The sequence below is a fragment of the Stenella coeruleoalba genome, assembly GCF_951394435.1.
Source record: "Stenella coeruleoalba genome assembly, chromosome: 21".
In the NCBI taxonomy this organism is placed as follows: Eukaryota; Metazoa; Chordata; class Mammalia; order Artiodactyla; family Delphinidae; genus Stenella; species Stenella coeruleoalba.
In genome coordinates, this window is record NC_137167.1 from 15063453 (window position 1) to 15076591 (window position 13139).

At 42.1% G+C, this 13139-nt stretch overlaps 1 protein-coding gene across 1 annotated transcript in view; it reads left to right on the plus strand.

The window, feature by feature from the left end:
• The window catches only part of PRAG1 (PEAK1 related, kinase-activating pseudokinase 1), a 48071-nt gene that overhangs the window by 20813 nt on the left and 14119 nt on the right, over positions 1-13139 (plus strand). The window contains exon 4 of the mRNA XM_079909503.1: positions 7221-7378. Within this exon, the coding sequence (XP_079765629.1) occupies positions 7221-7378 (158 nt within the window). The remainder of the gene's footprint in view (positions 1-7220; positions 7379-13139) is intronic.

Here is a 13139-nt window from a genome sequence, read left to right on the forward strand (position 1 = left end):
GCCCCAGCGGTCACCAGTGCATTAACTGCAAATGCAAATTAACAAGTCTGCACCGTGGGGACCGTAAAGGTCATCTGACCCAAAATGAAACTGATTTCCTATCTTTATACATGCTAATAAATCAGCGGGGAAACCTGCCCCAGAGCAGACTGCATCCTTTAGTTCCTTCATTTGGCACTTAGACACTTGCAAAATAACTCCCATAGCATCGTCATCAAAGAGCACTAAAGATAAAAACAATAAGAACCTTTCTGGTGTAGCTATCTGCCTTTCTCATCCCATCTCTTGAAAAAACAGTTTTTTTAACTGCAAGATTGTGTAAATTCAGGATATTTTGGGACTGTTATATTTTGTAGATATGAGAAAGGTCCAGCTTTGCTGAGGGCTGTTGTTTACTCAGTGTCCCTGCCTCTTGCAAGTTTTGCCCCTTTTGCAAGTTTTGCTGGGCAAGTGTAGCTGGGCAAGTGTAATTCTTTTCTTAAAGGAAACATTTATCCTCCTAGATGCCTCCCAGTTATTGAAACAGAGGCAGATAAACTTAATCGAGAAGTATTTAATAATTACTCTGTGTTCCAGCATGTCCTGACTATGACACAGCTCCTCAAACAGTTTATAATTGTGGTGGCAACAAGCCTATTTCACATGAAACAGAGTAATCTAACCAGGATTATAACCAAATGCTTAGTGATGTGAATCAGACTGTTTGGTGTGAGTTCCAGAGGGGAGAGACCAGTCAGAGAAGATTGAGATGGTTTAGGAAGGGTTTTTAGGTGAGTGATCCTGCTGCTAGGTCTTGGGGATGGAAAAGGTTTGAAGGGGAGAGAGAATGTTTTCCTCTGTGCCAAGGTGGGGAAAGGACAGGAATGCAGGGTGCTTTGCGGACAGTGGGAGACTAGCCCCATTAGAGCAAAGTATATATGAGCATAAGTAATAGGTATTGATTAACCAAAATGGTGATAATTTTTTTCCAAACTAAAAACTAGGCATATGTTCTAATGTACAGACCGTGTGGGGAAATATTTGAAATAGGGAGTGTCAAAGAAAATCCAGGGTGTGTGTTTCTGTCACCATAGAGGACCAGAGCTGATCTAGTATGGCTGCCAAGGTCAAGAATACTTACAAGAGCTCCGTGTAGGGCTCTTCAGGGTTGGTCATCATTATGAGAGTAGAATTTTGGAAAGATTTTGAGTCAGGATGATCTGCCCCAAGGCTGCAGATCTTTTTGGAAGATGTGGCTTGAACCCTGTATATACTTTTTGAAAGGAGATTGATCAATATTTATCTACCAGGTTGTAGATAAATGTGCTTTTTAATTAATTAATTTATTTATTTTGGGCCGCATTGGGTGTTCGTTGCTGCGCGCGGGCTTTTCTCTGGTTGTAGCGAGCAGGGGCTACTCTTTGTTGTGGTACGTGGGCTTCTCGTTGTGGTAGCTTCTCTTGTTGCGGAGCACGGTCTCTAGGCGTGCGGGCTCAGTAGTTGTGGCGCACGGACTTAGTTGCTCCGTGGCATGTGGGGTCTTCCCGGACCAGGGCTCGAACCCGTGTCCCCTGCATTGGCAGGCGGATTCTTAACCACTGTGCCACCAGGGAAGGGTTGTTGAAGCAGGGACGGTGTCACCTCTACTCACTATTGTATGCACAAGACCTGACACAGTGCCCGGCACGCAGCAGGCAGTCAATATTTATTCGTTGGAAAATCTGAGAGTCAGAAGAGACAGGATGGGGGATGCACTGCAGGTCCTACAGGCATAAGATAAATAAAAACGAGGTGCTCTTATTCACCAAGCAAACCCCGTGTTTTAGCTCAAATCATTGAAGGATTTTGACTTTAGGATGTGGCCAAATAGTAGAGAATGAATGGGGTGAAACCGAGTGTATTTGAGAGGGTATTTGAATTGCTTCTAATGATGCAGCCCAACAGGACAATTGGAGATTGAAAGCTGCAGGTCACAGAGGCAAAGCCGTCCCTATTTTCCTGTGCTTTTGCAGGAAGTGCATTTTATAGAAAAGTCAGAGAGGAACTGAGGGGAAACGGAGAGCTCTGAGCTGGTGAATTCACAGCGGTCTGACAGGGCACTCTCAGCCGCCTCTGAAGCTGACCCTTCATCCTCAGGGCTGCTCCACGGGACCCCACGGTCACTGGCACGGCCCATCCCCAGGCTCTGGGGGGCCATGCGGATGATCACAGCACCGCAGGCTGGAGTCTGGGATGGTAAGAGGCTCTCGTTCTTTGATTTAGGCATGACTTGATTTATTCGCATCTAAACCAGTCTGTTTTCACTTCTTGGTAATGTAAACAAGGTATGTAGAGTTTTCTAACGTGTTTGTGCTTTCAGAGCTACCCGCAAGGGCTTCTCCAAAAGGCTAAACTTAGCAGTGAACTTGCCCAATCCAAAGACTGGGTGGTGGGATTGTGTACCAGGGTCTGGAGAGCTAGTCTAAAACTGCATGCTGGCATTATGTGACTTTTCATATCTCCTGCTCCAGAAGCAAAAAGTTTTCAACCAAATGGATGTGAACTAAACCAAAGTTGGCCGTGAGAATGAAAATGTGCCTCTGTCACACTTTAAGTTGTGCTGCCGTATGAGGATTCTAGCAGCCATGTGAAGTTCGAGATACAATCTCTGACCCACACTGGGGTCCAGTATCCGTTAAAAATTTTGGACATTCTGAAAACTCAGGGGGTATTTTTAGACTCGGCTTTTTTCCTACAGATGAGGAAGTCTGGCAGATGGCTCTTCCGGCTGGATTATTATTATTTTTTGCAGCTTTCTACTAATACAGTATGGAGAAAACTCTGGCAAGGCTTCTTTCTCCAAGGACAATGGGGGGAAAAGCCATTCTGCAAACACCGGGCAGCAGCTGCAGGGCTCAGGTCTCTAAGGACGCTGTGCCACTGGCTGTGTATTTCACGCTGCTCTCCTGTGACTGTGTCTAATCAACGTGGGGAGGCAGGGAAGGAAGTCTGAGCAAGAGCAAGTCATTTATCACAGCGCGGAGCAAAGACATCTGTGCGGGCCAGGCTCTCTCGCTGCAGCTGATAAGAGTTATTTGCCACCCAGAGAGGAAAGACTAGATGTGGTTTTGGGCCCATGAAGCCACTTCCTTAAATCACATGACATCAGTTCATCTTATAGATGGTTTGCACTGGTTTTATGAAAGGCAAATCAAACTATCATTAATGAGGGAAAAGTGCCTGTAAAAAAGAATAAGTATAGTCTTGTTATGCGTTGCTGAGTACATTCGGATTGACCTTGGCCTTGCATCTGACAGAACAATCCATTAGGGCTCAGAAAAGTCACCTTCGGAATGTTAAGCCTTTTGCAGGGATTCTTAAGAAATCTACTGCACACACAGACTGGAGATACAAAAACAATGTGATTGTCAGTCTGCTTTGATGGCCAGCTTCCCCTTTCGTTTTCAAATCTGGTGTGTTTTTGTTCATTCAATAATTAAAGTGGCAGTTCTCTAAGACAGCAGATCATACAGGTTTCCAAGGTGGAAGATATTTGATGCAGTTCATATGACAGATTTAAGAGAAGGGGTCACCCCTTTCCTCCTTATTTACATCTAAGCATCCCAACTGCCTATTGGGTTTTTGTTACTGGGCGGGAACCTGGGCTTCCTGAGCTTTTTTGGTAGAGAAACAGTAGTAATATCCCCAGAAGCCGTGGAAACGTGAAAATTCCACTTGTGGCTTGTACTAAGATTGACCAAAGTCTGCATTTGGAGGCTTCCCACTTCCCTACACACACACACACACACACACACACACACACACACACACACACACACACACACACACACACACACACACACGGAGAATTTATCCTGCAACCACAGGAATAATCTGGTTTTGTGTGCATTCACTTGGTGGGCTTCACAGCTATGACTTCTCATAGTGACTAGATGCAGAAAAATTAACACCCACAGTCTCAGGCGAGTTGTTAGGACTGAGAAATAACTTTTTCCATCCATGAGGCTATTCTGTGGCGGAACCAATCCTCATAGAGCCTGTCTGTCCCATGGGGACTGATGGAAATCTCACTGGGTCATCTCTGTGTTCCTTGCCTTTCAGAGGCTCAGCAACAGGTCAACAGGAATGGCCATCCTGGACTCATTCAGGCCCTAGTGATTTTCTTTCCTTCTTTCTAGAAATGAACATTTCTGTGTTCATTTTCAACTTATCAAGTATTTCAAGCGAACGATGAAGTTCAAAGAATAATTTAACTTACTTTCATGTGTCCCCCTAAGATTTTTCAAATATTAACATTTTGTTACCTGTTTTGGATTTTTTAAAATAAAATATTGCAGGTACAGTGGAAGATCCCTGTCCATCCAATTTCCATTTCAATTTCCCCTTGCCAGAGTCATCACTATCTTGAAGTTGATGAAGTTATTTCCATTTTACCACATATATGTAATATATAAAGAATACATAGCATCATTATGTGTTTTTAAATTGTATATAAATGGTATGACACTTTACATGAGCCTTTTGCAATCTACTTTTAATATTCAACATTTTAAGAATAATTTTCATACTGGTACCTTAAAATCAAGTTTATTTATTTTTGAATGCTATGTGGTATTCCATTACAAGACTCTACCACAGTGTATCCACTCCTTTATTGATGGACATTGGACTGTTTATGATTTTGTTTTTGCTGTTAGTAACACTGTGAACAGTCTTGTCCATGCATGAGTTTCTCTAGATCTGCACTGTAATAGCCACTAGTTAAAATGTGGTGAGCCTAAATTGCAATGTGCTGTAAATATAAAATACATACCAGAGTTTGAAGACTTAGAATGAAAAAAATATATAAAATATCTCATTAATAATGTTATATTCATTGCATGTTGAAATGAGGATATTTTTATGCATTTTGTGAAATAAAATACATTATTAAAATTAATTTCATCTATAATTTGGCTACTAAAATTTTTTAAATTTTATATATATATATACATGTATAGATATATGACTTGCATTATACTTCTGTTGAATAAGGCTGTTCTATCAATAAATCAGGAGTCAGTAATCCACCACCCACAGGCCAGCCATCTATGTCTGTGAATAAAGTATTACTGGAAAACGTACCCATTTGTTTACATATAATGGCTGCTTTCCTGCTACAACAGCGGAGTTGATACTTGCAACAGAGACTATATGATCTGTGAGCCTAAAATATTACCATCTGGCCTTTAAGGAAAAGTTTGTCTATCCCTATTTAACCTTTTTTGAACCAGGTTTTTAAAATATATTTTAAAGGAATATATTTAATATTGTGATCCAACACACATACACACACGAAACAAAAATTCCACAAAACAAGGTTTCACAAATCCTCACTCTATATTTTCATATTTTTTTCTCGTCTGTTCTTATTAAAATAAACTGCTAGTCGGTAAACTGCCTTGGCTCATGAAATTGACCTGGCCATTCATTCACTACGAGTCATTTGAAAATCATTGTTCCCTTTGCATCTGGCACTGCGCATTTTTCTTTCTTTTAATGCTTCACTGTTATACTAAATAATTATGTGTATGTGTGCGTATGTGTATCTGTATATACTCATACATACACACATTTATGTACTTCTTAGTTTCATCTATTTATATACATTTCATCTAGTGTTTTTCTGCACCAGCTCAGCAGCTATGGTGCTGGAATTTCTCCCTTGGCAGCTTTCTGAGCCTGAAAACCAAGAGACTCCAGGGGCCACTTTGAAGAGGGCAGCGTAGTTGGATTGCCATAGATCTGGCTTTTTTCCTAGACTGAGGACTTGTCGTTATTCACAGCTTCATATCTTGGCTTCATCTGCAAAAGCCATTATTGATGGATTTGATGAGGATAAAAATATTTCATGAAACTTTCTATGATTATATTTTGCCAGAGGGTAAAATAAAGATAATATACTGCCGTAGCACTTCCAAAAGATTTGACATCCCCACGGTCCCTACAGTGACACTGAAATATAAAGAATACTATTAGTTGTAACATGGCCATCACTGTCACACTTAGGTGTAACAGCTTTAAAACGTCTTTTAATCTGGTTCTAAGGGTTGGAGGTGGGGAGACAGACATGTTTCTAGGGAGCACATTTCATGGGAGCGAACTTTCTCTAAACTTTTCTGTTAATGAACAAGGGATTCCAGTGCCTGTGAGGACCAGTACAGGGCTGCGCAATATTGAACACAGAGAATGATCGATACATTCTTGGCTGTAAGGTCATGTGCGTTAAATGAGGCAGTTCTGATGCCAAATCAATACTGTATTGTGTATTTCCTACAGCAGATATTGAGATATAGATCTGCCGTAGTGGGAGCAGGCATGTAATCAGGAAATATCAGTTCAGACAAATCTGGGTTACCACCAACAGGGAAAAGGGCTGGATTGATTGTGGTCTGTCCGGCTGCGTGGGGGAAATGTCAGGTCAGAGTGAATATTCATGTAGTCCTTGGAAAGAGGGAAAGAGAAATCAATAAGCTAAACCTTCCACTTAATAATGGAACCGTCTTCTCCACGGCGAGTTCTTTTTTCTTGAACTTGGTATTCCTGTCCCTGATGTATCGGTCGTGCTATCTTAGAGATGCAATCAAAGATTTCATAGAAAGCCTAAGGGCAGATTCATTCCATAGTTCTGGAATAAGGGTTATGTTAACATGGTTCCATCTAAACATTGCACTAGATGTCTGGTTAAAATTGACCTTAAGTCCAAGGAATAAGCTAGACCCTTTGAAGCTATGTCAAGAGGGTATCAGGCACAAAAGAAATCTCTTGTTTTTGGTCTGAATTTGCAATTCCCTTGTCCTGTGATCTTGCAAAACCTACCCAATCTCTGTGTATCTCTATACATTGGCTTGTATGATAATGTTCAGTTTTTCTTTGTAGAGATGTTACATAGAATGTAGTAGATGACGTAAATGTTTTGGCAGACGGGGCCAGAATATGAAGGCAGTTCCTCCCAAATCATGATTTTGGTGCTTTTCTAAATTTAATAGACTCACTTCTCCTTAACCGTGCTTGAGAAATCTCCTGCCATTCACGTGCGTAAGGTTTCAGAAGAGTCCCTGTTCTCTCTTCCCCAAATTGTTTTTTTAAAACTTACTGGCACTGATCAGGCTTCAGGAGCATAGTAGGTTCATAATCCATCAGCTGGTTTTTGAATAGAAACCAAATTAATTACTTTTATCATTTGTTTCTACATTTTCCAGGCACCTTTTAAAAATGAACAAGAGCAGCTCTGATTTGGAGAAGGTGAGCCAGGGCTCTGCTGAGAGCCTCAGCCCATCCTTCAGGGGCGTCCACGTCAGCTTCACCACGGGCTCCACGGACAGCCTGGCCTCCGACTCCAGGACCTGCAGTGATGGAGGTAACAGACTTGACCTTGATGGAGAGGCTTAGATTCCCTGAGTCTGGAAGGCCAGCCTGGGTTAATTGCCTAGATTCGGAAGGGCCGAGCTAGACCTACTGTCTTGGTCCCACTTTCCCTGTGAAGTAGACTCTACCAAGGAGCAGCTGACATTTATTCCCTATTGAGTTTATGACAAGGCGCCTCATCCCATATCTCCCTCTCCAGTTACACACAGCGCATCCGCATGGCAGCAAGGTGGGAGGAGGCTGAAGTCGGAAGCATATCGAAAGACTCCTGATTCCTTGGGTAATGAGACATCTGTGTATAGGTCTGCGTTCCATTTCTGTCCTCAGGATTAGTTTACAGGGGACTGGGTGCATGCCAACCACAAATTCCCCCTCCTCCACCCTCTGTCTCTCTCATTCTTTCATGGGCACACACACACACACACACACACACATGCACACACTTCCTTGGACACACAGCAGGCGTTTACATAAGTGTGTGTTGAACTAAAGCATGCCGGCTTCATTAGACCACCATCCACCCCACTTTCTGGATTAAGCTCTAAGGCGTAATATGTGGCTAAGTCCTGACTGGGTGTACAGTCGGCCCTTGGTATTCTCGGGCTCCAAATTCGCAGATTCAAAGACCTTCCAACCTCTGTTGGTTCGGGTTCAGAGGGCCGACGGTACTCCGCCATTTTATATAAGGGACTTGAGCATCCACGGATTTTGGTAGCTGAGGCGATTCCTGGAACCAATTCCCCGCACATAATGAAGGACGACTGTATTCCTAAAAAAAAGAACTCTTGCTTTCCTGTGGTTGTGATGGGTACTATTAACACCTTCACCCTTTACCACTTGTGTGTATGTGTCCCCTCCTGCTTTTCTCACTGACTTGCCCCAGCATGTTAGGTTTGGACGCGTGCTAGCATGACTGTCTTTCTCAGTCCTAAGGAAGCATTTCCTCTCAATAGGCATTTTTGGAGTAGAGGGTTCCATTGTGAATTTACTGTCACCAACATTTTTCTATCTAAAAGATTAGCGCTGCTAAGACAAAAGCATATGTTGTACGTCAGCCTGTGGTGTGTTCTGATGGGAAACTTCTGACAGCTCTGACTTCAAAACAGGAAATATCTTAGCCTTGATTTGGGTGGGACGTGGCAAAAAAGGATTTTCTTTCTCTGCAGATTTTTCTGGGTTTCTATCTTTTTCCTTTTCCCATTCCATTGTGCAGAAATTCTACAAGGCACCTTATGCCATCGAAGGCTGGGCTGGGCACGTGAACCGTTAGTCCCTGTGCTGGTCAGCCCTGACCTGCTGTCTTGGGATTGTGAGCAATTCTGAGGGTGGGGTCTTTCATCCTCCACTTGCCAGCTGGTGTTAGTGAGAACTGGACTTAATTGCCCCAGCACTTTGCTTCTCAGAACCAGCAGATCATGATGTTTGCTCTCAGGGCTCTTACACGGTCTAGCCAGGAAGGTAAGATTAAAATACGTGACATGTGGGTGGATGGGTTAAGCTAGGAAATTGGGCTGCTCAGAACAGGAGTGCTTATGAAAGCTTCCAGAGAGAGAGAAATCAATGAGTGCTGATGTAGGGTTCAGAGAAGGCTTTTTTTTTTTTCTTTTGGGCCGCGCCTGAGACATGCGGGATCTTAGTTCCCTGACCAGGGATTGAACCCGCGTCCCCTGCAGTGGAAGCGTGGAGTCTTAACCACTCCACTGCCAAGCAAGTCCCCAGAAGGCTTTTTGAGGACATGGGACTTCAGCTCTTGTCTCCAGAGTGGTTAAAATTGAGACAGTAGAGGGAGGAGGAGGGGTCTTTGCAGGTTAAGGAAACAATTCAAGAGGATAGAAGGCACAGGGTTAGCGGTGCACATGGGGAAAGGGTCAGACCAGCCCAACGCACTTCAGTGGAAGCAAATGAGGGGCAGTGGGACATGAGGTGGTGGGAGGCTGGGGGCTGGATTGTACAAAACTCTCAAAACCAGTTTGTGGAGTTCGGAAATAGGGAGCCATTTGAGGGTTTATGAGTACAATGGTGACACCTAACTCAGTCATTTTCGAATTAAAATGAATATATTTTCTTGTACGCCTGACACTGAAATCACATTGTAAATCAACAGTACTTCAATTTTTAAAAAAGAATATATTTTCATGGCTAGTCCTTTATCACGAACGAGTTATTCAGTGGAAATGCACCTCGAAATTTAGATTCCTAGAAGATCAACAAAAAGGTATATATACCTTCTTACCGGACTCTGGCTTCTCAGAGCAAAGCAGTTTCTATCTGCTGCTCCTGCTTATGGCTCTGTACCCAGAACCATGCTTTGAAACTGGCAAGAGACCACAGGCATTCTCTCTCTCTCTTTTTTTCCTTTTCTGTGTCTCTTAAACATTAAGCTGGAGAATGTCCAGAACCGCAGGTCCTAAAATGTAGGAAACCCTTCATTCAACCGCTCGTCAGTAGCCAAGACAGCTGGCTTTAATCTATTACTGAACAATTAGCTTTCCATCCTGTGAATCCGTACTCACTTTTACCTCGTAGCTGAAATACTGACCCATCGTGCCTTTTGTTACTATTCGGCATCTAGCGCCAAAGCTGAGAGAGGGAATCCAAACGGGAGAGGTAGAGTTAGGTCAAGAATGTAGCGTCCACCTCTTTAATATTATATATTAAGTCAAAAGAGACCATTCAACTATACATTGATTTTTGTCAGTAAGAATTCAGTAACGAAAACAATGCATTTCGTGGACTTTGTGCCTCTGTGGTATGGGTGGGCCTGGGGGAGTTAAGGACAAAGTCATTCTGGGGCATAGCATAGTAGTAGTCTGTGTAAACTTCTTGGAAGCTCATCAGGGTTAATGGTGAAAATTAGTTTTCTACCATTCAGGTTTTGTGGTTCCCCAAAATATAGTTTTAAATTTTCTAAGTAAAATAAACATAATCGAAAGCTATAACTTGGTTGCATTTTAAAAACGAGTGTGTCTAAACTTTTCGTTGACAAAATATTTTATATCAGTGTTAATGTCAGCTCTTTGTGCTTGTATCACATTCCATACTTCTCCAAGCACATCTGTTATCCCATTTGTCCATGTGGGCGGTTCCATTGAACAGTAGGTCAACTCGGTGAAAGGAAAAATCCATCTAAGCAGTTGTCGGGTTTATGCTTGGTTGGGGAGGGACAAACTGCATGTATTAGGACAGATCCACGAACGCTGCCAAGGGGAAGGTCCTCTGTAGTGGATGGATGGATGGGCGTGGGGGGAATGATCAGCAGAAATGGTCACCAGAAGACTCTTGTGCTTTTAAATGGTTACTTTTAAATACGCAGACCTCATAATTGCATTAAGATCATTTTCCCTTTTGATTTAGGATAACATTACAACTCAGTTCCACAGTTAAACAGACATCATAGATGCCAGGTTCCCCTCTTCCCAAAGGAGATGAGTGCTGTGTTGAACTGAAAATATGGGCAGAAGTGATAGATGAGAGGTCTAAATAACTATACAGTAGTGAATATCCTTATAAACTCCCATGAAGCTATGCACCGAGGCAGTGTTTGTGTTCTGATTTTTTTGTAACTGCCAACCCAGAAACACAGGAAGTTAATTAAATATCTTGACAGTAGTCAGCTTGTGTTTCTCAACAATAATGCCAAGAAGATTTTTGAAATATAGACATTAATTCAGTCATTGGTTTGATAGATATTTGTTGAATACAAACTATGGGCTGGATACAGTTTTAGATGCTGAAGATACAGCAGTGACCCAAAAATGCCCTGTCCCTTCCTTTCGTGGAGCTCACATTCTAGTGGGGAGAGATGGGCAATGAGGAAGATAAGGGACTAAAGTAGCCAGTGTGTCAGATGGCAGTAAGTGCTATGGGGAAAAGTCAGCCAGGAAGGGGCCAGGGAAGGGTGGGGAGATAGTAAGTCCACAAAGACGTCAGTCAGAATGAGTGACAGCCTGACCCTCACTGAGCCCTTGCTCACCCACTCAGGCTGTTACCTGAGACTCTAAGAAGAAATAGTATTTTTAAAAGAGTCATGTACCACAATGTTCACTGTAGCTCTATTTACAATAGCCAGGACATGGAAGCAACCTAAGTGTCCATCGACAGATGAATGGATAAAGAAGATGTGGCACATATATACAATGGAATATTACTCAGCCATGAAAAGAAACGAAATTGAGTTATTTGTAGTGAGGTGGATGGACCTAGAGTCTGTCATACAGAGTAAAGTAAGTCAGAAAGAGAAAAACAAATACCGTATGCTAACACATATATATATGGAATCTAAAAAAAAAACAAAGGTTCTGAAGAACTTAAGGGCAGGACAGGAATGCAGACGTAGTGGATGGACTTGAGGACATGGGGAGGGGGGAGGATAAGCTGGGACGAAGTGAGAGAGTGGCATGGACATATATACACTACCAAATGTAAAATAGTTAGCTAATGGGAAGCAGCCGCATAACACAGGGAGATCAGCTCCGTGCTTTGTGACCACCTAGAGGGGTGGGATAGGGAGGGTGGGAGGGAGAACACAAGAGCGAGGAGATATGGGGATGTAGGTGTATGTGTAGCTGATTCACTTTGTTATAAAGCAGAAACTAACACACCATTGTACAGCAATTACACTCCAATAAAGATGTTAAAAAAAAAAAGAAGAAGAAATAGTATTTTTAAAAAGGTGGTCCTGGGAGTTCCCTGGTGGCCTAGTGGTTAGGATTCCAGGCTTTCATTGCCGTGGCCCAGGTTCAATCCCTGGTCAGGGGACTGAGATCCCACAAGCCGCACATAGCAGCCAAAAAAAAAAAAAGAAAAAAGAAAGGTGGTCCTGAAAAAGGCATCTAAAACTCTCTAGCCAAAAATAGCGTGCTTTCTGACAATTAAGCAGGCTTGTTAGAGCACTTGATCCTAAATTGATGGGTTCAGTCTAATATATTACACTGATGTTTTGCTCTAACACAGTATACCCTCCCATCCCCCACGGAGACAGACTGAGTCACCGGTTCTATTCTGGGAGATGTGTTACTGAAGGATGGAGAAGTTATCCTAAAGGAAAAAATACGCGTTTTTAAGATTGTCTGTGGCCTGAGCCCTCACAGTATCTCTAAAGTGAAGCTTCGTTTTAGTTTGAGCTATTCCCTTTAAACTAAATTTTTTAAAATATATTATCACTTCAATGAAGTCAATACGTGTCTATGATAAAAATCCAAACAATGGAGAAAGATATAAAGTGAAAAGTCAGAGTCTTCAGACTCCCAGCTCCACCCCCCATTTGGAACATTTTTTTGTATATCATCCCAGAAATTCGTATCCATATTTTAAATATAAACTTCAGTTCTACACATTTTTGTACTTAATGTATCTTGAAGTCCTTCAAATCAGAACCTCTAGGTCTACTTCATTTTTTTTCATGCTGTATATTTTTTTCATTGTATAAATTGGTTAAACCCTTCTCTTGTCAATGCATGTTTAGGTTACTTTCATTACAAGTCTGCAGGAAGATCCTGTGACGTACACCAAGATAATTTGGTGAGCATATCTGTAAGATAAATTACTAGAAGTAGAATCGATATGTCAAAATGTATATGCATTTTTAAACAGATGTTACCAAATTAACCTCTAAAAATGTCAGTTTATGCTTCTGTCAACAGCATGTGAAAGTGCCTTGAACTAACTTTTAATTTTACTGTTCATTTGGAAGAAAACCCATGATGATTTTGTTACAACAGGGGAAAGATCATGGAACCACACATGGGCTGCAG